Source organism: Mizuhopecten yessoensis, unplaced genomic scaffold (genome assembly GCF_002113885.1).
Source record: "Mizuhopecten yessoensis strain PY_sf001 unplaced genomic scaffold, ASM211388v2 scaffold523, whole genome shotgun sequence".
Taxonomy (NCBI): domain Eukaryota; kingdom Metazoa; phylum Mollusca; class Bivalvia; order Pectinida; family Pectinidae; genus Mizuhopecten; species Mizuhopecten yessoensis.
In genome coordinates, this window is record NW_018403589.1 from 545,678 (window position 1) to 570,461 (window position 24,784).

The following is a 24,784-nucleotide window of genomic DNA, read 5'->3' on the forward strand; positions in this document are numbered from 1 at the left end:
GACGGAAACAAAAGGTGAAAGGTCATATATGATGGTGAGAAGAGGTAACCATGGATGTAATTGTATTGTAATATTGCCTTAAATGAACAACATTTTATTCTACAGAAACAAAACAAGACTACGGGTCAAACAAGACAATGAGGAGTCAGCGGAAACAAGAGGTCAAAGGTCAAACGGGATGGTGGTAATGGACAAAAGTAACAATGAAAGTCATACTGTAGTGTGTAGCTACACCACATCCCTCATTAACACAAGGTCAAAGGTCAATAGAATCATGAGGAGTCAGAGGAAACAATTGATGTTATAACATGGTAGTGTCACCTTGTAGTCTACTACACATTCTACAGTGACAAAAGGTTAAAGGTCAAACAGAAGAAAGGAGAAAACAAGATGTTTTTTTGTATTGGAGTTCAAATAAAAGGTAAGAAATAAAAGGTAAAAGGTCAAACAGAAAGAAAAGAGATAACAAGATTTTTGTGTATTGGAATTTAGATAAAAGTTTTAGGTTCATACAATAAGAAAGAAATCAGTAACAGATACCAGAATCAGTTTATATGTAACCAAAGCTCAGTAAATCCTATTTACCATCCCTCCAGCCAGATATGTGTGGAGAGTATGGCTCCAGAGTGCGGTCACATACATCCTCCTGGAGGTACACAGATATTCCCAGTTCTTCCTTCAGTAACGCGATGTAGACCTCAGGCAGTGGATCTGCCAGGTTCAGGCCTTTATCACTAGCCCAGGTGTTCAAAGAGAAATCTGAAACAAAATCCACTCAAAACTTACTCTCCATTCCAATGGTGATCACTGTTTGGCATTCATTAATGAACAACAGAATTCCAAAATCACCTACCAAATTTAATTAATCCTTTAGTAGTCTCAGAAAATATAAATATATCATGAATAAAAAAAAACTGTATTTAAAACATAGATTTGTCTCCCTAACACGGAAAAATATGCATACATTTATGACCATACAATTTTCGAAAAGCAATGCAATGTTTGGACAAATCTTTTTTCATTAACTGTACACAGAGAAGAAAAAGAAATTTAATTTAATTAACAGTATTAAGGGTTTTCCTGAAATGACTCAGTGTGTGTAGCAAAATGGAGTGTTTGTTGCAAAATTATGTTTAATTTAAATTAAAAAACCGTAGAACCAAAACTGCAGTCCACATCACAAGACTATATAGAAAACGTCTGCAAGACATAAATGCCTCATTGGCCCTGTGGTTGACCTATGAAGAGCAAAAGTGACTTTTTGGAACTTTGAATAATGAACTTGTACAAGGTTTTCTCATATGTCATCTTTGTTTAAACTTTGATGAAAAATGAAATCGTGAAGGGACAGGATATGTAGCGACAAGATACCACTAATATTGACCAACTCTGGAGGAATTAACAAAATGAGACTTACTGGGATCAACAAATCCAGTGTTCCATTGACAGGGTCTCTTGTGGAGAGCTGTGTCCTTGAATATTTGGGTAACAAACTCGCAGGGCTGGGATGTTTCCAGACAGGCACTGATGTTCAAATCTAACAAGTACTTCCTGTCCTGTGTTAGGTCATACAGGACAAAGCTGTTCAAAAGAGACAAATTATCATACACAATGGAATTCAAAGTCACAAGAGAGGTAACTATCGAAAATTGTCAAAGGTATCAATTGTTAAAAGACAATGGATGAAGATGAATGCCAATAGATAACTTTAGCCTTTGGCTCAGGTGATTTAAATTTGTTGACAAACAGTCATCAGATGCTTTACTAAGACATAAGCCAACAGGCGCAAAGGTGGACTTAACGTTAAACTCAATACATCATTTACAATGAATCATTCAGGTATTTGGCAAATTCAGATCAAACATTTTTACTTACTCAATTCTGATAAAACCTTTTAAATAGAAATGATCCCAGGCACCTGCAAAATATTGTATGGTACAAGACAATTAGGCAAGGAAAACCCTTATTTTTTCATGATTGATAATTGCAATTAATTACATTGAATCAATTATTCAAACCAATCATCCTTTTCATCATTATCTTTGCTGGAAACCAACTGCATGTGAAATTGAAACACAATTAGGCATAGAAAACAATAATCTTCCATGCTTAATAATTGAAATAAATTACATATATATTTAATTAATAAGTAAAACCAATTATCCTTTTCATCAATATACTTTCACTGAAAACCAATTGCATATGAAATTGAAACTTGAGAGCACTTCATTTTATTTATAGGATATTTGGATAATTGCAAAATATATTTCCATTGAAACATGCACCTAATCATACTTCTTAATATCAAAAGTAAATATGAAATATTTTCAACAAAACTCTGAAACAAGATTTCCAACACACCAAATGTATAGTCGAAGAGAGTGATGTTTTTGTAGTAACGGTCTATGTGGATGCTGAGTTTGGATTCACATGAGTTGATGTCCACTGAAGCGGCAAAGTTACGATTGATCTTGCTGACGTTCATACAGCAACCAAACGAAGAACAGTCCGATTTGAGCTGGCAGCTCATGTGTGATGGCAGTGAGGGCATAGCGGTGGCCAGGCTACAGTCTACAAGACAAAACCGATATTGTCATTATACACTGATTTAATTTAATGAATACATGCATTATTTTTGCAAACTTCCAAATGTTATGATTGATGATTACAGTTTGTAAAGCTTTATCACAAAGAACATTTATATTGTATCTTTTTCAGGGTAAAGGGTACCATGATAGCAGTAGTTATAATAGTGAAGACCACTTCAGAGATGTTTTCTTGATTAGGAGTGTGCTTCCTATTACAGAGAAGATGAAGCAGCCTGAAGGAGTATTTCTGGCCCAGAGTTATTTCCCTTGTCAAGGTTATTCATTTCTTTTTTTGATACTATATTTTTATATTTCCATGATAGAGCGACATTGGTGAAGTGTAAAATGGACAGTTTGTAGGTCTTTGGTTCCATCACTGTAGTTTTTTTATTATAAGTTTTGTTTGTTTTTTGCTTTCAAATACTGAAGTTTCGAACAACTTTAATTCTGCAAAATGTTTTGCCAAATGTGACTTATACTGGAAACTTCAGTAGAAAGTACTCAATCAAATATTACATAATACTGGTAATAATATATTCTACACAGATGGTATTCTTTACCTTAAATGTGCCAGATTAAAATGTTCACATCATGATACAACTGAAATTCATGATGTGACTATAGTTTTTGCTTATTATCAGTGATTAAAGTGGTCAGTTTTGCATTGAGCTTACCTCTCACCCAACCGTCTGAACCTTTAGATGTGTACGGACCACCGGTGGGGTCACATTGCACAGTGTCCACATAAGGCGAGATTTCCATGTCCTTCATCAGCTGGGCCACCATATAGTCCTCCAGGGGGGTCCCCATGGGGATACTTTGGTCTACCAGATAGGTGGCAAATGAAAAGTCTGCAAATAAAAAGAGTTATGAAACTAGAGATTTGTTTAAACATGTGAAAACAGGTCAAGGTCACAATGACCTAACAACATTACACATTGTCTATAGGTGATGCAGGTATACTTCAAGTTTCATCAAGATATCTGTAACGGTTTAAAATTTACAGCTTGGACAATATGTTCCTGAAAAATATGTACATATTTGACTTTTGAACTTCGGGTCAAGGTCACAATGACCTATGACAGTTCAAACTATTTATGGGTGAAGCAGTTATAATTCAAGTTTTGTCAAGAAATCTTTTAAAAGTTACAGCCCGTACAAGATGTTCCTGAAAAATTTGCATATCTTTGGGTTAAGGTTACAATGACCTAACAGCAGTGCATTAAACATCATTTATGGGTGATGCAGGTATACTTCAAGTTTCATTAAGATATTTTTAATGGTTTAAAAGTTACAGCTTGGACAATATGTTCCTGAAAAATTTGCACATACTAGACCTTTGACCTTCTGGTCATGAATATGAATACTGTTAGGGTGAAGCTTATCAGTTTTACCAAATTCATATCCCCATTACCCAGACAGGGTCTGTGCAGAGTTAACATGAAATCTACCCATTCATTTTTGGGAAGCCGATAATATCGGAGTCTTAATAGACAGCACATAATGGCACAAGATGGACAAAGACAGATGGAAGTTTTCCTCCAGCAGGTGACCTGAACAATCCCATAATTACGCAAGTAAGGCCAACACATACCATTTATGGCGAATCCGTCGTTATAGACACAGGAAGTAGATTTTGGTAGCCTGGTGTTGTCAAGGATCCGTTCTTGGTAACCACAGGAAGTGTTGACCCCCAGACATACGCTGACATTGAGACTCAGAAGGTAGTCGTTGGCACCCATCAGGTTGTCAAGAAGATAACTGGAGAAAAAAGTTATTTTACAACAGCACTTAATTACATAATATATATATATACTGTATGTTTGATATGTGAACGAAGTGTAAATCTTGATCATTTTAATAAGCTATTCTCCTACAATTACAGCAAATGTTTGGTGACCATTTAAATTTAGATAATGCAAATAATGTTTGGGAAATTCTGTTTAAATTCTTAAGTGAAAAGAGCATGTGTCAGGCCCTCGCTATTATATAAAAAATATCACTGCAACTAAAGTTTATATTGATTCGAATTATTAAAATACATGATACATTGATAGAAAAGTGATGATTAAGAACTAGTTAAGTTTAAGTGAATTTAATGACCACTAGAGATAACTTACTCAATACGCAAAACTCTTCCGAAGTAGAACTGCTTTACTACACCTAAAAGTGGTAAAATTAATTCATTTTAAATACAAAAAGACATTCTGTTCAAATAAAAATAAAATTCATTTTGAATTTGATGGCTGGGCTGTATATTCCTAATTAGGATAAACAAACTAAAACGCCAGCAATAATGTTCAAAAAGCTAAAGTTTTATCATAACGTAAAAATTAATATTCTGAACTTATAATTGATTGCAGTGAAGTTGTTGACATTTTTAATTCCAGCAGCAAAAAGGAGAATTCAATATACAATATTACCATATTCGAAGTTGAATGTCGTGATATTGTCAGACAGGTTTTCCACGCCGATGCTGAACTTGTAGTTACAGGAGTCAATCTTGACGAAGAAATTAAACGACTTGGACAGGTCTGGTATGTGTAGGCAACAAGAAATACCCGTACACTCCGCATCCAATACACACACAGTCTCATCAACTAACAGCGGGGTCTGAACCGGCGTCACACAGGCTAGACAACACAAAAAAATACCTGTTGTATTTTGTATTTCTTTTTCCTTATATACAAGAAACACAAAAGTCTGATACAGTTACAGCCATGTATGACAAAAGTATTCAGTCCGCCCTTTCTATTTTTTACTGAAACTATGTTTTTTTAACAGCGACATTGTTATGGTTTAATTGATACACAAGATTGATTTGAAATTCAAAATTATCATCAATAAATCTTAAAATAATAAAATTTGAGTGAAATTTGAGTTTTGATCACTGCATCAAGTTTGCTATTTGCACACTGTATAATTCTAGATGTGTTTTATTAGGACAGATGTACCGTATTTATCCTGCAATATGCCCAGGGGGCCAACACATAATCTCTGACTCAAAGAAGCTGGAGGGCTTATTACAGGACAATGAAGTAACATTTGTTAGCATTTCTACTGAGCTATGTTTGACATGGGTGGTATTACTTCCAGGCATGGGCTTCTTACCAGTTAAATACGGTACAGTACTTCACAGATACACAGATTTTATGCTGACTGTAGGACTTAAAAAAACATCCTCTGTTGCCAACTCAGTACGGTTTGAAAAAAATCCGTCAAGAGCATGGATGTTTGAATAACATTAATTATGAAAAGTCGAGTAACTTACATTTAACCCATCCATAGTATGCAGAATCGTAGGGAGACAGACTTTTGGAGCATGACGTCTCCTTCAGGTAGCGCGACAGTCCAAACCGGTTCATCAACTGTGACTGGGCGTACAGTGGTAGAGGCTCGTCGTAATTAGTAAACCCAAAGCTGGTTCTCCACTGTGTGATGTCGAAAGCTGGACACAAAAATTTACATGATCATATTTTATACTTAAATATTATTTTTACAGATGATACAAGTCTTTTTCAATTATATAATATATATCTATTTTGCTAAACAAATGGTCCTGACTGTCTAAAGATAATTATGTGGAGAGAGGATTAGATGAATATAGTTTCTGCATCCTATTTTTCTAATTCATAATCTCTTTTTCCCCCCACAATGCATCATTTGTTGAATAGACCTGCTGGATGACCATTGTCCTTGATCCTTCCTGTACAGACTGACCAGTGTCCCGGATTTATTTTGCTGAGACATATTCCCATGTTGTTCGTCATATTTCAGATGATAGCATATGCCACTATTTTAGTATATAACAGTACAGAGTTCAATTGATTCAACACTTACAAAAATGTTTCTGAAAGATACCAATTAGGTCTAAATCACAGCTAAGTAAATGCTACCCTCAACAAGCAGCAGATAAAGTATAAATTAAAGCGACAAACCTGTATCATTGAGATCGAGGGTGGACTCCCAGTTACAGGGACGTCTGTCAAGGAGGGTGTTCTCCAGTATTGGTGAACGGTTTATCACACAGGGTCCCGCCGACTCAAAACATACACTCACGTACAGACTCAGCAGAAACTGACTCCGGTAATACAGGTCATCTACTGACAACCTGCAAATTTCAACAATATTTTATTACCTTTTGTCTTAGAGATACAACTGATTTAGATGATTTCCTGCAAGGTTTGAAATATTCAAGAACTTATAAAAGGATGGGTTCCAATTTGGACATAAGTTAGACATGAATACTTAGAGAGAATTATTGACACAATTATACTTAAAAAAAAGTTGTCATTTTTTATTATTTGCAGCTTTAGTAAAATCAAGAAGATGGCCTCCAAACTGACCTTAATTTCATGCCATATCATGATGGTATAACCCAAAGGTACATGTATGTATCAACAAAAAATGAAACTTAATGGTGAAAGCCATCAGAAGGCCCAAAAACAAAAACAGATCAAGATTACTTTTCAAAGATGTTTTTGACCGGAACATGCCTGATGTATTAATAATGGCGAGTATATGTACTGGTACAGTTGGATAAGGCAAGTGTCCTTCAATGACCTAGAAACAGGAGGAAAAACAATGTCAAGGTTTGATGACTAAATCACTCACTCCAGACGGACGACCCCATTCAGGTAGAGCAGAAGTGTGGATCCCCAGGTGTAGTCGTGTAGGGAGATGGTGAAGCCGTACTTCTCAATTCTGATGGTGAGGTCGTACGTACAAGGATCTACGTAGACATAGGTCTGCATGAATCTGCCAAGGGTGGCAACATTTACACAGCAGTCCACGGACCCACAGGTGTCACCAATATTACAGTATACATCAGCATGTAAGTCTGGCACAGCGATGGCATGACTGCAGCCTGAATGTTTAACAAGGCAAGGTATTGAGAGTTATCAATAATACCACACTTCCTGACAAACTGCAGTCTCAAAAACGAACCAACATTCAGTATAAAGGCAGGCACACATCTCAATTTCAGTACGTGACACTGTCATCCAAAGAGGTAATCACGTGCAAAGTTTGGCAACTGCAAGTAGACTGACTGAGATTGCAAACCTATACATGTAGCTCCCTCCAATAATACCTGGCAGGTGTGATCAAGCAAACTTACTGTTTTGGTTTTTAATTGTTCTCTTCTGTTTCAGTCAGAATCAAACAATATAAGTGATATGAATAGTTCCCTTGTTTTTATGACACAAAAATGAAGTTCATGCATTAACTCATTTACCCCTGAGGACACTGAACTCTTCTAAATCAAAGGTTGGAACAGTTCATTATGAAATTTCAGGGGTGAATGAGTTTTGTACACTATGTACATGTCATTGTTATAATTGTGTGTCAGACTACTTCAAACTTTAAAATCTACCCTCAGCAAAAATGACCTGCAAGTTGACCTCTAAATATCTTTACTGAAACAAAACATAATCTCAAACAGCGCCTTTTAAGAACCATATACATTTTGAACACTCTAGTTCCAGAAAATAAACATGGTCATTGTACAAACAGAAGATGTACAAGTTTGAGGACAAGAACACAATACCCACCAATGTTCCACCCTAAGGCATCTCTAGGAGAGTACGGTGTCGCTGAGATGTCGCACACATTGTCATTCAAGTATGGGAATAGGTCAAGCTCCTCCATCAGATCAACTAGTGCATCACCGGTCAGTGTGGACACTGGTGTGTATCCGGTATCGCTGTACCACTGGATCAAGGAGAACCCTTCAAGAAGGCAAACACTCAATAAGTTAAAGATTTGTTTCTGTGACCAAAAAACCAAATGCATATATAATCTGCACTGATTTGACCTTTGACCTAGCAGTTGTCACCCTGATACAAGACCAAATACCTTTATGGGTATCATGAGAATGACATCTATACAGGTAAGCTTTTAAAAGTAGCAGGAAACAATGAATAGATTGGAATAGCCAATCACATGCAAGTACACTCAGAGTACGAATATTTCTACACATACTGCTGACCATGTGACCTCAATATATGTATATACAGTTTTTATCTAAAAAAAGTAATAAAACATGAAGATTGCTTTCACTATATGAAGATGTTCAAGTATGTGTTAAAACAAAATTGTCTTTGCTTCAAGGATACACTTCCGTTTTCCCCACTGGAGGTCTACTTCCGGACGATTTTTTTTTAAATGCAAAGTGTAGAAAGGGGAAGCAACTCTGTTTACGTACGCATGTGTTACCATTAAAGAGCTTCACCCTATAGCTATCACCCTATATATATATACAGTTGTATATACCCAGGTCACACAATGAAGGTAGTGATTAAACCAAATACTGTCTTGTTATCCTGAAACTAAAAGTCAAGATTCCTCTGGATAACATCAGGTACAGATCAGCCCCCAAACCAATGCATTACATAAAAGGGAAATGAAAGTTTAGCCTCGACTCACCTGTAGTAGGGAAATCCCTGGCCCATGTACAGGTGGACTTGTGGAGCAGTGTGTTGTCAAGGACAGGGTCAATAGTTCCACAAGGTGCCCCACTATCCCAGCACAGACTCAGATTAACACTTACTACATACATATCCTCATGGGTCAGGTCTTGTATCATCACCCTAGAAAATCATGTGAGTTCCTTTTATTGTAAGTTATAAAGTCTATACATACATGTACATGTCCTCATGGGTCGGGTCCTGTGACCTGTATCATCACTCCATAAAACAAATCTTATTGTAAGTTACAAAGTTTGTACAGCTTTATGTTTTACTGATAGCTACCACTTTGATTGTCTAACATTAATATTTAGGAATATTTAAAAAATGTTTATGATCAAATTTTCAACATGCAATATAAATTGGTTTCTTCATTCTTAGGCACTCATTACACCAAGCACTATACATAAACAAATTGTAATATATGAAGACTTTTTAAAATATGTGTCGCTGCTTGAAAATTTCTACAAATAGTAACAGTGACCTTGGAACATTTGAATACAGGTTTTTTTAGAAGTTAATGTATTCTCATACTTGATACTTGACTTTTGAATGAAGATTTAAATCCATTATTCTAAAAGCTAAAGAAGTTTGAGTGATGACNCCCCCACCCACCCACTTAAAAAAAGCGGGGTGGGGTGAGGAATGGAGGAGAGTTATAAAACTTACAACGCACTGACCGTAACACAAATGCCCATCCACCCATCAAGGTCTTTTTTCAGTAACAGTGACCTTGACTTTGACCTTAGAAACTTTTCAAACCCCTATTGTGCATCTTAATATCACATCGTCATGTCAAATTTCAAAAATATTATTATTCTGTATCCTGAGATAAGGACTATTCTCAGCAAAATTTAGTTTTAGAAATAGTGACCTTGACCTTAGAAACTCTTCAGGCGGCCATTTCACATCTACATATCACAGGGTGACACCATGTTTTCTGAAAAATTAACCTTTTGGATTCTGAAATAATTTCTGGAAACGTAAGTGTGTATAGATGGACAGACAGAAAGACATACACTGTGATAACTATAGGGCATCCACGTGCACATATTCGACCCAGGCCCTAAATATAACCACCTAGAGTTCATCCTGATAAACAATATCACAACTTACCCGATCCTGAACACACCACCGAGATCAAACTCCTTCTGTTCACCTGATCAATACAAAATCAGCATAATAACATTTCTGACCAACAGCAAAACTTAAAATCGGTATATTTTTCCTTTATTTGGCTAAATGTTCAGTTATACTGTATTTTATGTACATATAACATAATTTTGTAATATCATGGCATTTCTTAATCCTGTTGTACAAGTCAGATAGCACTGTAATGCAATGTAAATTATTTGATGCTTCAGTGAAATTTATAAAGAGAGTGAACATCTCAAAAACAACTAAACATTGTTCCATTATGTCATTGTCACTCAGTAAAAAAAGAAACTTTTGCATGATAATGAGATGTAGATCTTTTCCAGCTGTAGAATATTTTGGGAATAAGACTTCACTCCATTGTAGACAAAGGTAGACGAACAAGGAAGTAAGACCTACCCCAGTTGTAGTCATATAGAGATACATTAAAGGCAAGCTTCTCTATGCCTATGATGAGTTCGTTGGTACAGGGATCGAGGCGGACATAAGTGTGGATATTCCTGTTGATGACACGGTCCAACATACAACACTCCATCTGTGTACAGTCGGGGGACAGGTAGCATGTGGCTTCGTCCGGATTGGGTGTTACGACGGTTGGACATTCTGTGACAGAGCAAAAATGGTTGTCAACGGTAACAAGGCTGAAGGTGTGTCAAACGTGATGGACAAACAGGTGTTAAATTCTGTTTGGATTCACTTCATCTAAAGATTACACTTCAAAATTTTGAATACTTCATCTTGAAAATTTGAGATATTAGCTAAATCTGACCATCATGTATTTATTAACTTTTACTTCAGGTACAACAAAGGTAAATATAAATGTATAATACCATTGTGCCAGCCATCAATAGCACCACTGAAAACACCAGTGGCAAAGGAACACTCGTTTTCATACAAATAGGCCGAGATTTCTGTTTCCCTGAGAAGCCTAGCGATCTGGTACTGGTCAAGGTCGCTGTCCACTTCCACCGAGTTGTCAAGTCGCCACTGATCTATGGAGAACCCTGGACACACAAAAAACAAGAGTCAAACATTTACTGTAACAAGAGGCCCATGGTCACCTCGAGCTCAGTGACACTATATATAAAAGACACACGTAGTGCTGAGCAGACCCAAATTGAATAAAAGCCCAGTGGGGCATTTCTTCCCTAATTTAGGAAATAGTGAAAAAAGAATGATTTCATGAATGTTTGTTCTAAATCCACTAGTAAGTTACAAAAGAGATGTTGTTTGAATGTTTCGTACTAAGTGACCCCCATGTGCCCCCTCTCCGAGGAAATAAAGCCCCTTTTGACTAAAAAAGGTGATCCTCGTCATTTATGGATCATCCTTTGATCAACTATTGAGGAAAAAAAAAAAGAAAAAAAATCATGCATCAAAATTTACATTGTAATTTTATATGAAAAGGCGAAATTTACATTGGCAGAAAAATAAGTTTACGAAGAAGGGCAAAAGTTTCACCCTCTGCCAGGGCAAAAAAAATCAATATATGTAGTATAAATATTCAGATGAGGCTTAATGCCAGAATTTTTATGAACATGAAGCCATTTTTAAAGTAAACATTTTAGTTGATGTTAATTTGAGGTATAACCAGTACCTGTGATACTGTAACCATAGTCCCAGTTACAGACAGGCTTGGGAAGTTCTACACTGTTTAGTATGGCAATAGGCGAGTCACATGACCCGGCGGAGAAACAGGACTGGATCGAGATAGACACACGTAACTTGTTACTTCCCCACAGGTCCAGGATGTTGTAGCTATAACAAAACAAACATTTATCAATGAAACATGTTTAATTAAGAAATGCATGTGCCTGTATTATGGTGAAATATGTAATACCCATTTAAGGTTTTACCAGTTAAAGTCATACTTTGCAGTTAGCCCACTCCATGAGATACAGATTTTACCAGTAATACTGGTAAAGTCTTGCATGGTAATTAAACCATTCCTTAATTTAACAGATATTACAGGTGATCAGAGTATTCTTTGTATAAAGCTCACTTTATGAAAAAAGATATTAAATAAGATGGCCATATATGGAAATACTTATTTCATACTCCAAAAGCCAAATTTGGGAATATGAGGTTTTAACATTAGAATTTGAAAAGATTCATTTTAATGTTCTCATGGAGTTGGGAGTGTTGCCAGGCAACCAAGGGCTGTAACTTATACTTCATCAAGGTGTATTGAAATTTCCTCTCGTGTTGTAATTCAGTATTCATTCATTCATTACTTAAGAACTATAATATTGTATGTATGAAGCGTGCTGACCTGATGATGAAGATACCCCTGATCTTGTAGTACCAAGTCTCTCCCATTGTGTAGTCAAACAGTGGAATCACAGCGTGTACCTCCTCAATCCCCACAGTCAGCATCATCTTACACGTGTCTACATGCACCTTGTAATGGACGTTTTGTTTGATAGTGGGCACGTTGGAGCAGCAGTCCACCTCAGTACATAGCCTAGTCAGGTGACAGCGGGTCCCAGAGGTCAAGGTCGGCAGGGTCCCTACATCCTCTGTACAGGCTGTGATGTCAAAGAGTTAACAGTTAAATAGATTGCAGGGTTATAGGTTAATTAAACATAAAAAAACTTGTTACTCGATAGGGATTTCTAGACAGGTTCTAACATTTCTTACAGAATAACTATTTACCAAATACGGCTAAATGTAATACCCAAAGAGAAGCTCACTTTTGTTCCAGCCGTTGACATCTGGAGAGTAGGGTGCAGCTGATGTATCACAGGGTGTGTCGGACAGGAAGAAGCTGACCTCCAGCTCGTTTAGTAACCGGTGGACTTCAGTGTCAGTCAGTACTGCCCCAGCTCCGATAGAGGACTTCCAGGTCGCCAGGGAGAATCCTGTCATCATTCAACATAGTTTGGTCATCAGAGGATTTGTAATCCAAAGTATTCAAACTTACAATGGCACATTTCATATCTCAACATATTTATCTAAATGATGACGGAGAAATAAACATCCATTTCCTGATGACAAAGAATAGAGGTTACATTCTACGGTCATTAAAATTGAAGTCAAGGACATCAAAATACCAACCCTTTGGTACAGCATCCCTATTCTAGGTTGCTACATTTGATTTTCTCTCTGTCATACACATGTTCTCATAACTTACCTGTGTCTGTCCTACGTCTTTTCTAATCACGCAAAAGCATTTCAATATCTTTTCAACAAGATTTTTTTCAGGATTGTTAACTCATTCACCCCTTCATTTCTAAACTGGACTTGTCCAGTCTTTGATTTGGTAAGGTTCAAATGTGACTTAAGGGGTGAATGAGTAAACTTACCAGTGTCAACCATGGGTCTGTTCCAATCACAAGATTGTTTCGGAAGGAGTGTGTTCTTCAGGATAGGGGCCGTCCACTCACAGGACATGGTCTCAAAACACACAGAGAGGTCAAGGTTCACCAGGTAAAAATCTTTACTCTCCAGGTTGTAAATACTGAAGCTGTGTAAAAATATCAAAAATACAATATGTAAACATATAATCACATCAACTGATAATATGTAATTACCAATGGGAAATCTAATGATATTGAAGCAAGTTACTTTATGGAAACCAAAGCATGGACAGATGAACAGATGAACCAACAGACGGCAACGTCCAAATACCTTAACAACTTCATTCAAAACTTTTTATAACAATGTCTATAAAGTATTTTCCTCAATCCATATTTGTGACAAAATAATAAGATAAAATTCCATAATTTTAGCTGTTCTATGCAAAGAATGAATTCAATTTGAACAATTACTAAGATGATATGACAATAGTTGGTTTAAAAAGTCAAAAAATCAGTGAGAAAAATCATGATTTTCACTCCAAAGAAAATGATGTAAACATCACTATTTCTATAGAAATTTTACAATAATGAGCTCAGATTAAAAGCTGTAAATATATGACTTACTCAGCTCTGAGTGCACCATTTAGATAGAAAGTCCTTGATCTCCCTGTAATGAAACAATACAAAGTTTATATCACTGTGTAGAAAGTCCTTGATCTCCCTGTAATGAAACAATACAAAGTTTATATCACTGTTTAGAAAGTCCTTGATCTCCCTGTAATGAAACAATACAAAGTTTATATCACTGTGTAGAAAGTCCTTGATCTCCCTGTAATGAAACAATACAAAGTTTATATCACTGTAACGGCACCGGAAGTAACAGTTGTATCAGTAACTGTGACCCAGGCCCTTTTTGTTTATCGCGATTCAAATGGTTGAACCGGTCGGACATGAGTTGTTCATTTATGAAATAAGGTCAGACCTAGTAATCTGATGCTGCTTTCAGGCAAGCCTTGACAAAGCCTTGCAAGGCCCTGCATAAACATTTGCAGGTCTGCCAGGATTTATATCCGAAAATATTACATTTAAAAACAGACAAACCAGTTGTTCCGCATAAATGAATATAGGCCCCTATTGTTATAATTAAGTTTAACACATACAAGTTCATTGCAACAGAAATTTTCTGTTTTGTTTTTATTTTTCACTGATGCAGACAAACTAAACAAAATTTCAAACACTAGAATTTCGAAGGGTATAATTTTTCAGTGATTAAATATATTTAAAATGTCAAAACCACGAAATGTTTAATAGGTCCAAGATTTTCCAATAAACTAATTATTAATTGACCATATAATTTAAAGTTAGGCATAAATGGGTATAGGTTCCCGTCTGAGTTCTCCAAAACTATACTCACTGAACCATCATTGCTTAAATATTACACTTCCATGGTCTGCTGGTTTGCAGTATAAAGTTAGTTAATTTCTTTCTGAAGATTCGCTGCAGATATTTGGACAAAGATTCACTGCACAGATACTTGGACAAAGATTCGCTGCATAGATACTTGGACAAAGATTCACTGCACAGATACTAAGACAAAGATTCACTGCACAGATACTAAGACAAAGATACACTGCACAGATATTTGGACAAAGATTCATTGCACAGATACTAAGACAAAGATTCACTGCACAGATACTAAGACAAAGATACACTGCACAGATATTTGGACAAAGATTCACTGCACAGATACTTGGACAAAGATTCGCTGCATAGATACTTGGACAAAGATTCACTGCACAGATACTAAGACAAAGATACCCTGCACAGATATTTGGACAAAGATTCATTGCCCAGATACTAAGACAAAGATTCACTGCACAGATACTAAGACAAAGATACACTGCACAGATACTTGGACAAAGGTTCACTGCACAGATACTTGGACAAAGGGTCACTGCACAGATATTTGGACAAAGAACTCACCTGTTAAGTCCTCCAGGAGAGGAATCTCCACATACAAGTCCTCCATTTGAATAGAAAGCAACAGGTTGCATGGTTGGATATCAAACTTAACAAAGAGGTTCTGTTGGACAAAGGCCAGTTCTACACAGCAGATCCAACTGGTACATGAGTTAAGTGCACAGGAAACAGGATGGGCTGATAGGTCAGGCAGTAGCTCCGGCAAACCAACACATACTACAAACATTTATATACTGTCAGTATATAGGCAAACAACAATTATTTTATTTCATGCAAACAAACATCAACATTCTATCATTCTATTTTACTTGTACGTAAAATATTTTCGATATTTTCAGGAGCAAAAAGTATTCAATTTGAATTCTTGGGTTAATCAACCAAACAAGAAATTCCAAAGGGATCTTGGTACTCACCATTGTAATATCTGGTGCTATGTAATATAGATTTTTCTTTTCTATGGTATGCTGTATTGAGTAATATCAACAATAAATGTATCTTCTGTGGTATCTCTTTATTAAAACTTTATACCGCTGTGTTTGACATTGTCCTTTCAAAGTTAGCTTATTGTTAATTGAGCCATGAACTTAAATGATCTCTGCTGTTAACAAACCAAATCATTGGTGCTTCACAAAAACATTTAATACATCAGATTCTGTTGACTATGTCACTCTGGTAAATTACTAGCCGCTTCCTACCGTCTCGGTTAGGGAGAACTTCTCTTTAGCTCGATCGGTTGAGCGTAAGACTACTTAGCCAGAGGTCCCGGGTTCGATCCCATGCGGAGGCAGTGATTTATATTTAATTAATCATCCGCTCTGTTACATTGACTATTTAAACAAAAGAAGTCTTGTTTCAAAAACCAAAATACAGAAATAGAAACCTACCATCAGATTTCCAGCCGTTTGTGGATGGAGTGAATAATGCCGATGTTCGGTCACAGGTAGGGTCCTGTATATAGCTGACCAGTCCTAGGTCCTGCATTAGTTCGCTCTCGTACACCGGGGTGAGCAGTGTGCCAGCAGTGAGTGATCGCTCTTGGAGCCATTGGCTCAGTGAAAAATCTGTACAGATAATTAAATGTATAGACGGTTCAACTTCAAATTCAAATAACCTTATAATTTGAAAAAAAAATGTAAAGTATAACCTGATTATCTGATTAATACAAAAAAGTTTATTTTTAATAACTTGATTCAGGGTGGCTATTTCAGATTTCTTACCGACCCAAAGTCTAAGAACTAAAATAACTAGACTTGGTAAGAAAAATAACAGGACATTTGCGAACATTTGCTTAGTTTTGTTCTCATGTAATTCAGAGAACAAGTAAAAAATTAGCCTATCAGACAACAATGTGGATAGTATTCATTAACCAAAGCTTCATGGATTGTGTTTTACAGACCACCCTTCATTATCGTATATCCCACATTATTGGCAATAAAAATGTCTGCTATATCCAAAAGCTGTAAGGTTATAAAGGGTTTAATAAATAGGGTTGTAGGAATGGGTATAATTAGCTAGCCCTACAGTTGTCCTTACCTTGACTGACAAATCCTGCATCCCACGTACAGTCTGGCTCAGGGAAGCGTACACTGTCGAGGAGAGTGAAATTTTGTGTACAGGCTCCGGAGGTCTCCAGACACGCCTGTATCGCCAGGGAAACCAGGTAACTTCTATCGTACATCAGGTACTCTATCCTGTACCTGTTTAAACAGACACAACATATCTTGTTTTAAATTGTTTCCAGTTTATTATCTTTATTTTGAAAACTCAAAATTTCAAACGAATGCTTTGCAAGGGGATACCCAGAATTTGGTTGTAAATAGTTGTGTATTCAGGGACGCAGACTTTGAAGAAGGAGGAAGGAATATAGCGGAAATGGACTTAGCTATCCTTGGTGACCAGGTAGCTCCATCAGAAAAGCGTCCCGTCTTGAGGTTAGAAAGTCCTGGGTTCGCATCCTTGACTGGCCAAGCAAACTTTACATGGATTTACATCTAGATTTTTAACAAGTTTCTGAAAACCCTTTGGTTTCACTTTAGATATGTTTAACTGTACAACCTTAATGATCATGCCCATCACAGTAGTTAATATCCAACTCTGTATCTACTTACACCATACGGACCACTCCGTAGAAGTAGAAGTACTTCTCAGTTCCAAATGGATAGTTTATCAGAGACTCCTCGTGGTAGATCTTCTCGATGCTCACTCGTAATTTCTTATAGCAGGAGTCGATGTTGAGAGAAAGCTGGAAAGTATGGTCCAATAGGGGCATGTTCAGGCAACAGCTGAGACCAGTACACGAGTCAGGGATGTTACAGGTGATGTCATCAGAGATTGTTGGCAGGTCAATCGACTTGGGACATTCTGTAGTACGTATATAACAATATTACATTAAACCATAAAACTTTACCCGAACAACTTAACCCTGAGGCTTTGACTAGCAACTGTATATTAAAGGTACCTTTGTCTCAGATACTGACTACAACAGAGGGAAATCCTCAAATGTCAATGGCTGAAATCATCTAAAACCTCCAATGCCATTGGTTGAAAATCATTTAATAAATAAATAATTCATAGAACATTACATTATAAATACTGTCAAACAAGATTATCAAAAACAAACTTGTTTTGTACTTTAAAAGAAAAAATAATGCAAAATTCAGACAATAAAATAATGACAAATTAACAAGGGTAACTGAGTCAGTTAGACGTAACATAAGGTTAGTTCTGTTTACCTGGATTCCAGATGTTTGTAGTGGGCAGGTAAATGCCTGAACTTTGGTCACATGACGTTTCATACTGGTATGCTGCTAGCTTCAGATAGGACAACAGACTTGACACAGTTAATGCTGGGAGTGGCACTGACATGACTACACCCTCCGACGACAGCCAGTTACTCAGGGAAAATCCTTTTAGAGAAAATACATTGATTCATTGATAATTTAATACAATGACATAAAATTATGTTTTTAGGATAACAATGAATAAGTTATACACTGACATAAAAATATGTTCCAATAGCTTGAACTTTGACAAATAATTCAATGACATAAATGATTAAAGAACAAAAGATGGTCGGTAAAGCCTATTTACATAAAACATGTATGAGTAGGCAACTTAGCTGTTATACATGTAAGAAAGGATAATCAAATCAACCACTTGATTTAGATACACTATGTTTAGATAGACGTGCGAGAGTCTGGATATGTTGCAAATGTCCAATTCTGAATCGAGATGAGGGGGCTCATAGACTCTGACACATCTATCTGTCCAAAAGGTCAATAAACTTTCACTGTCGTGTATTTTACCTGGTACATTAAAATCTGTGGCCCAGTTACAAGTTTGCTTCGGTAGAATGTAATGATCAAACAAGATGAAATCAATGTCACAAGGCTTGGATTCATCTGCCTCAAAGCACACTTTGAACTTTGCGTGGACAACATAGACACCGGCTTCCACCAAATCGATGACATAGTAACTGTAAAATAGATAAGATCAGGCACATTGTAGACAGCCATTCTTATTCCTCATAGTAATTATCCAGGCATTTTAATGAATGAAAACTTCAAACTTTCACAACCAGTACAAAATTAAGAAAACAACTTAATATAATTTTTCTAAGTTCACATATTTTCAATGCATTGTGTTACTGTAAGTGATGCGTAGAAACTTAAACTTGATAACTTACTGTAACCGCACAGCACCAAACATGTAGAAACCGTATTCCTTCCCAAATTCAAAGTCAAACAAGGAAAAAGTGAAGGTGAGTTTTTCAATCCCTATTTTCATTTCAAACTGACACGGAAGAAGGTCAATGTATGCCTGGAAGGTGACATCTACATCGTCCGGCTCCATACAGCAGTATACGCCCGTACAGTGACTGAGGATGTGACAGGTAGCTGGCTCCGTAATGGTCGGCAGTGATGTCAGGGAGCCACATTCTACGTAAAACAAACATTGAATCAACTGTATTCTGTAGCTGTTATAAACTATTAAGAAAAAGGATGAGTCAATATCCTTTAGTAGTTCTTATTGTGACTACCGAGTTGTACCCACTAATACTATGTCCTGTCTGTTTTCTTGTAAGTTTATAGCTTGGACTGTCCAAATTTCCAACAATTACCAAAAGAATATGTATATATGAACAAATGCACATAATGTCCATAGTATTTACGTGTAAATGAACATAATGTATACATTCTTGTATGTGTGTGTAACAGGAGAGGAAAAATGCACGGCCAGACCGGGGTTCGAACCCGGGACCCTCCGAACTCTAGACGGATCTTAGTGGTTCTTCAAAAGACTTTATTAAAATCAAAAACCACCATTTGAATATTTCCCGATAAAATAAATCCACTTACCGTTGTATACACCATTTGTTGCTGAGCTGTACGGCGCATTTGTCCTCTGACACGGGGTATCCAGGAGAAAGTCAGTGATTTTAAGCGTGTCCATCAACTGATTGACAAAGTAACCGGTAACAACACCAACAACATCCTTCTCATCCTTCCAAGTCTCCAGGGAGAAATCTGTCTCAGGAATAGTTAACATTTGTAAGCATGAAGTAAATGTCACACCCAGGGCCTGGTCCTAAGAGATACTTCGTGGATACATTGGATCTAGTCCTTGGAAACGGGGTCAAATAGGTAAAAGGGGTCTACGACTCAGTGGGGTTTAGTCCTACGAAATAGTGTCAAATGGGTTCAGGAAGCTTTGTCCATAGAATATGAGGTCAAAAAGTTATATATAGGGCTTAGATCTTAGCAATGGACAAATCTTATCACATAGTTTTACCTATATGCAGGCAGTATGAATTTGAATATGATACACATCATCTGTCAATACCGTTAAAAAAGAATGTCGAGTTTAATCCCAAACATAGGTGTATAAATGGTGAGTTTTACCTTTATCGATAAAGCCTGCACTCAGATCACACACCGGCTTGGGAAGTTTGACGTCATTCAGGATAACACTGGTTATGTTGCATGACCCCGAATCAAAACAAATACTGGTGTTGAGAGAAACTCGGAACTTCCTCTCTGATTCCAAATCTTCTATGATGTAACTGCAAAACAGACAGGTTTTATATCAGATTTGATCATTATAAACAGTCTGTGGTGGAACTGGACTGGGTCAATCATCTGCGACTAGTTAGCTCACTTGGTAGATTGTCTGTCTAGAGTTTGGAGGGTCCTGGATTCAAATCCTGGCATGGCCGTTCATTTCTCTTTCTCCTGTGAAACAGTCAAATCTGCTCCAGCAACCATCTGCCTTATGCAACCATTTTGTTATTCCTCCTGAACAATGTTATGATGTAATTTAACTGTTTTAAGTGACCATCTGTCTTGTATGACCAGCGACCATCTGTTTTGGACCCAAAAATGATGTTGTCTACCAGATTCAATTAAATTTAATGACCATTTATGACAAAGGTTGGGCAACTAAAGACCATTTTTGACAAAATCTAATATTCAATGTTTAACCAAGCTTAGGGGACAAGTTTTACTGATTCTGTCAAAATCAATTTGCTGACACATCATATTGTGTTCTGACAACAAAGCATTAGCATTTGTAAGTGCCAATACTGATAATGGAGGTTTCGTCTATTGTAAAAAAAAAAAAAACACAACTTAGATATACAATAAATACAATTTAGCATTACATTAATCAATACAATTTTGAGGAATTTACAGGAGCTGCCTTAACTACTAGTCCTATGCCACCTGGCTTATATCTCCCAATGTGTGTATGCCTGCGTGTGTGCTGGAGATGTAATGTGTTCTGTTTGTAGTGGGAACGTGCTTACAATGGCATCATTTATAGTGCGACCTCACTTGAATGCTACAGCACAGATACTGCAACATCCTCCCATCATAGCAAATCAACTGCAGTAAGGTCCCTTCATTTTGATTATACAAGTGTACTGTTTCCCTTGATAGGATAAACTATGCCAGCAAGGTTTCACTCATAAATTTCTGATAATTGTTCTGCATGTTATGGTTAAAAAAAGTTTCATTAATTTAAAACAAATATAATAAAATATGAAATGAATAACTTGCCAGATGTAAGTATTTTACAGTATTAGGTTTGCAGACTTACTCGACTCGTATAACACCGTGTAGATAGGTGTGACCAACGGTGCCGTAGGTATAGTCCAGGAGTCCGATCACCACCGTAAACTTCTCTATACCGATGGTCAGTTTAAAGTTACAGGGATTGACAGTGATGTAGGTGTATAAGGACCTGCCAATGAGAGCGACGTCCGTACAACACTGAACAGATGTACAGCCGGTGTTAGGGTCAATCGTGTCATACAGGTTACATGTCATCACGTCAACCAATGTCGGCAAGTCCACCGAAGGTCGACAGCCTGTCAAATAACACATTTATAGTGAAATTAATGATTTTCAAGTAACAAATATTTTTCATTTTTTATGCTTCACACCATACCTAACTCTAGAAAATGATTTTTACTAAGTAAGAGGGAAGGCAGCTTTTACTTGTGCTTTTACCCAATTACTAAGGTCATAACTACTTGAGACCATCTACTACACAACATCACCACATCCTCATAAAAGGAAGCTTGGAAGTTGCAGTGGTATTAAACCTGTTACCTTTAAAATGCTCATAGTCGCAATTATATGGAGATTATATCAATACCTGGATTCAAATATATACATATTTGGAAAGTAATTTTGTCTCATGCAGCACATGGTTTCCTGCCTCCGATTAAGACAGGAATTGTGGACCAGAATTGGTTTAGATCTAGATCTACTGACCTTTATTCCAGCCCTCGCTATTGGTCGGGTAAAAGGTCCTGCGCTCACATGGACTGTCCCGTAAGTAGTAGGCGACCCCTAGCACATGCAGCAGACGGTTGATCATTGTGGAGTCGAGTGGTTGTCCAACTGGCCATTGTTGAGAAACCAGCCAATCATTGTAACTGAAACCTGAAATGTAAAATGGAGTCATTAGGAATAACAACTTGTTTATTTGTAAAGAAACATTTACATCACAGGGAAGCATTAAGAGTTGGACCAAAAATCACATCAATAACCTTGACCTCTTACCTAGGCTATCAGCTCCAATGATATTCAATTCTTACCGATAATGTTAACATCAGTAACCTTGACCTCTGACCTAAGACTGGTATGAAGAATAATCTTGACCTCTGACCTAAGACTAACAACATTAATAACTTTGATCTCTCTCTCTCTCTCTCTCTCTCTCTCTCTCTCTCTCTCTCTCTCTCTCTCAAAAACAATACAATGACCACTGACCTAGGAATAGTAACCGCATCAACAACATTGACCTCTGACTTAGGAATAGTAACATTGACCTCTTTGACCTCTGACTAGAAACCCTGACTCACCTGGTATGAGGAAATCTGTGCTCCAATCACAAACAGGTTTCTTCATCTTTACACTGTCCAGTATTGTTTTTGACACATCACAGGCTTCTGCAGACTCGAAACAAATTGATATGTTCACTGATACAACAAAGGAATCCTCGCTCTCCAAGTCCAGGATCAGGTAACTGTTCAGAAATACAAATTACAATTATTTAAATATCTATTTCTAATAAATATTCCAGGATACAAATGATTTGTAGGATAATGATTTGGGTCAATTGAATTATATTTGAATTACTGTTCAGTTTTGCAAGATTAGTCACATACAAGAATACATTTTCTTTAGTATGAATTGATGGGAATTCGACCTTTGACCTTTACTGATGAAAGGATATTTTTAAGAATAATGAATCAAGATTCTGATAAGATTAGTGTTTTTATCAAGCCAATCTGATAAAGTATCACTTTACGTTAGATTTATAGAACTTATCTGAAATATTTCATTTTTCAAATTTGAAATGAAAAGCTAGCTCATACAACACAGTTTTTGAAACCAAAGGAAAATATCAACAGAAATACATTGAGGTTGAACTGTACTTACTCCAAATTGGCCATTCCAACGAGCGACACTGTACGACGTTCACCATAGACAAAGTCTACCATAGTGTAGTTAAGCTGTAGGAATTCAATGCCTACACTGAGGCGGTAGTTACAGGCATCCAGGTAGACGTAGGTATTGATGGCCAAGCCTAGCGTGTCCGAGTCCACACAGCAGTCCACCCCCGTACAGGAGTCAACGACTCGACACGTCACTCCCGACCCCAGACTCAGCAGGCCGGAGGTTGTACCGGAGCATTCTGCCGTAACATATCAACATTTAATTTTGAAATCACCAGAGTATAATACTATATACATCTTTATTGAAGAGCGCTCTAATTTTAGTTCATTAATGCATTTAAACCTTTTAACAGCCTGATTAAAGGGATGTCTACACTACATGCAATAGAAATGCAGAAACTTAAATTTGTGCCATCAAAATCTGCGTCACATTTAAAATACGAAAAGTGCTGAAATCGTTTACATTATCTAATTGAACATGAAAAGTAATATCAGGTACAAATCATATCTCTCTATTTTATACAGATCTTAAACACAGCTGCAAGTCATTCAACTTCACAAGCTGGATTAAATTTTGACAAGTAAGCTACACATTAAACATCATAACTCTAGACCTCATTATTTACTTTATATGATATATTACTTACGATCCAGCCAGCCATTACCACTGGCTCCAGTGTATGGTGCCTCAGAGCGACTACATGCCTCTGACCTCATTAAATCTGACACACCCATGCTCTGTAGTAACTCTGACACATCATGATAAGCCAGGGCTTCACCAATAGTCATACCGCGGTTCAATTTCCATTGTTTCAGAGAAAACACTGAAATATTACAAGGTTATAGTTATAAATATTTGTAATATTATTCTAGAAGTAACTAAAAAATTGCCAATTATCATGTTAAAAGAAACAAGCACTACCAGTTGAGCTAACTCGTCACTGCCGATTGACCAAGTCCAGTTCCGCTACACATCAATAACTCTTGCTTGACAGAATTATCACAGCATAAAATGGTGACCAATTCTGAAAAGAATAGTTGGTGAGAAAATTGGCTTGGTCGATCTTTGCAGTAAGGCTTACCTGGATCCAGGAATCCTAAGTTCCAGTTACACACAGGCTTAGGAATGGCGGTGTTCACAAGCAATGGGTAGATATGTTGACAGGGCTTGCCCGCCTCAAAACACAGACTCAGGCTCATAGAGATCAGGTAAATATTGTCGGCATGGAAAACATCCACAATGAAACTACAGGCAAGGAAAAACATTTATAAACAAGGCATCACAAAGAAAACAAATCCCCTTGCGGGCACAATTTGGTTTACTATTAT

General features: G+C 36.9%; 1 protein-coding gene across 8 annotated transcripts in view; it reads right to left on the reverse strand.

The window, feature by feature from the left end:
• LOC110450232 overlaps positions 1-24,784 on the reverse strand; it is a 153,430-nt gene that overhangs the window by 112,921 nt on the left and 15,725 nt on the right. For all 8 annotated transcript variants that reach the window (XM_021497673.1, XM_021497662.1, XM_021497643.1 and 5 more), the window contains exons 16-51: positions 24,538-24,701; positions 24,103-24,279; positions 23,439-23,694; positions 22,859-23,022; positions 22,266-22,436; positions 21,586-21,856; positions 20,391-20,551; positions 19,848-20,015; positions 19,175-19,427; positions 18,795-18,964; positions 18,222-18,395; positions 17,598-17,850; positions 17,023-17,186; positions 16,374-16,550; positions 15,493-15,705; positions 14,134-14,176; positions 13,516-13,676; positions 12,904-13,071; positions 12,483-12,738; positions 11,808-11,968; positions 11,041-11,214; positions 10,610-10,813; positions 10,172-10,214; positions 9,015-9,178; positions 8,141-8,317; positions 7,203-7,455; positions 6,527-6,699; positions 5,860-6,036; positions 5,012-5,221; positions 4,709-4,751; positions 4,183-4,349; positions 3,263-3,439; positions 2,362-2,571; positions 1,876-1,918; positions 1,418-1,581; positions 586-759 (exon numbers count right to left, since the gene is read on the reverse strand). In XM_021497673.1, the coding sequence (XP_021353348.1) occupies positions 586-759; positions 1,418-1,581; positions 1,876-1,918; positions 2,362-2,571; positions 3,263-3,439; positions 4,183-4,349; positions 4,709-4,751; positions 5,012-5,221; positions 5,860-6,036; positions 6,527-6,699; positions 7,203-7,455; positions 8,141-8,317; positions 9,015-9,178; positions 10,172-10,214; positions 10,610-10,813; positions 11,041-11,214; positions 11,808-11,968; positions 12,483-12,738; positions 12,904-13,071; positions 13,516-13,676; positions 14,134-14,176; positions 15,493-15,705; positions 16,374-16,550; positions 17,023-17,186; positions 17,598-17,850; positions 18,222-18,395; positions 18,795-18,964; positions 19,175-19,427; positions 19,848-20,015; positions 20,391-20,551; positions 21,586-21,856; positions 22,266-22,436; positions 22,859-23,022; positions 23,439-23,694; positions 24,103-24,279; positions 24,538-24,701 (6,278 nt within the window). The remainder of the gene's footprint in view (positions 1-585; positions 760-1,417; positions 1,582-1,875; positions 1,919-2,361; positions 2,572-3,262; positions 3,440-4,182; positions 4,350-4,708; positions 4,752-5,011; positions 5,222-5,859; positions 6,037-6,526; positions 6,700-7,202; positions 7,456-8,140; positions 8,318-9,014; positions 9,179-10,171; positions 10,215-10,609; positions 10,814-11,040; positions 11,215-11,807; positions 11,969-12,482; positions 12,739-12,903; positions 13,072-13,515; positions 13,677-14,133; positions 14,177-15,492; positions 15,706-16,373; positions 16,551-17,022; positions 17,187-17,597; positions 17,851-18,221; positions 18,396-18,794; positions 18,965-19,174; positions 19,428-19,847; positions 20,016-20,390; positions 20,552-21,585; positions 21,857-22,265; positions 22,437-22,858; positions 23,023-23,438; positions 23,695-24,102; positions 24,280-24,537; positions 24,702-24,784) is intronic.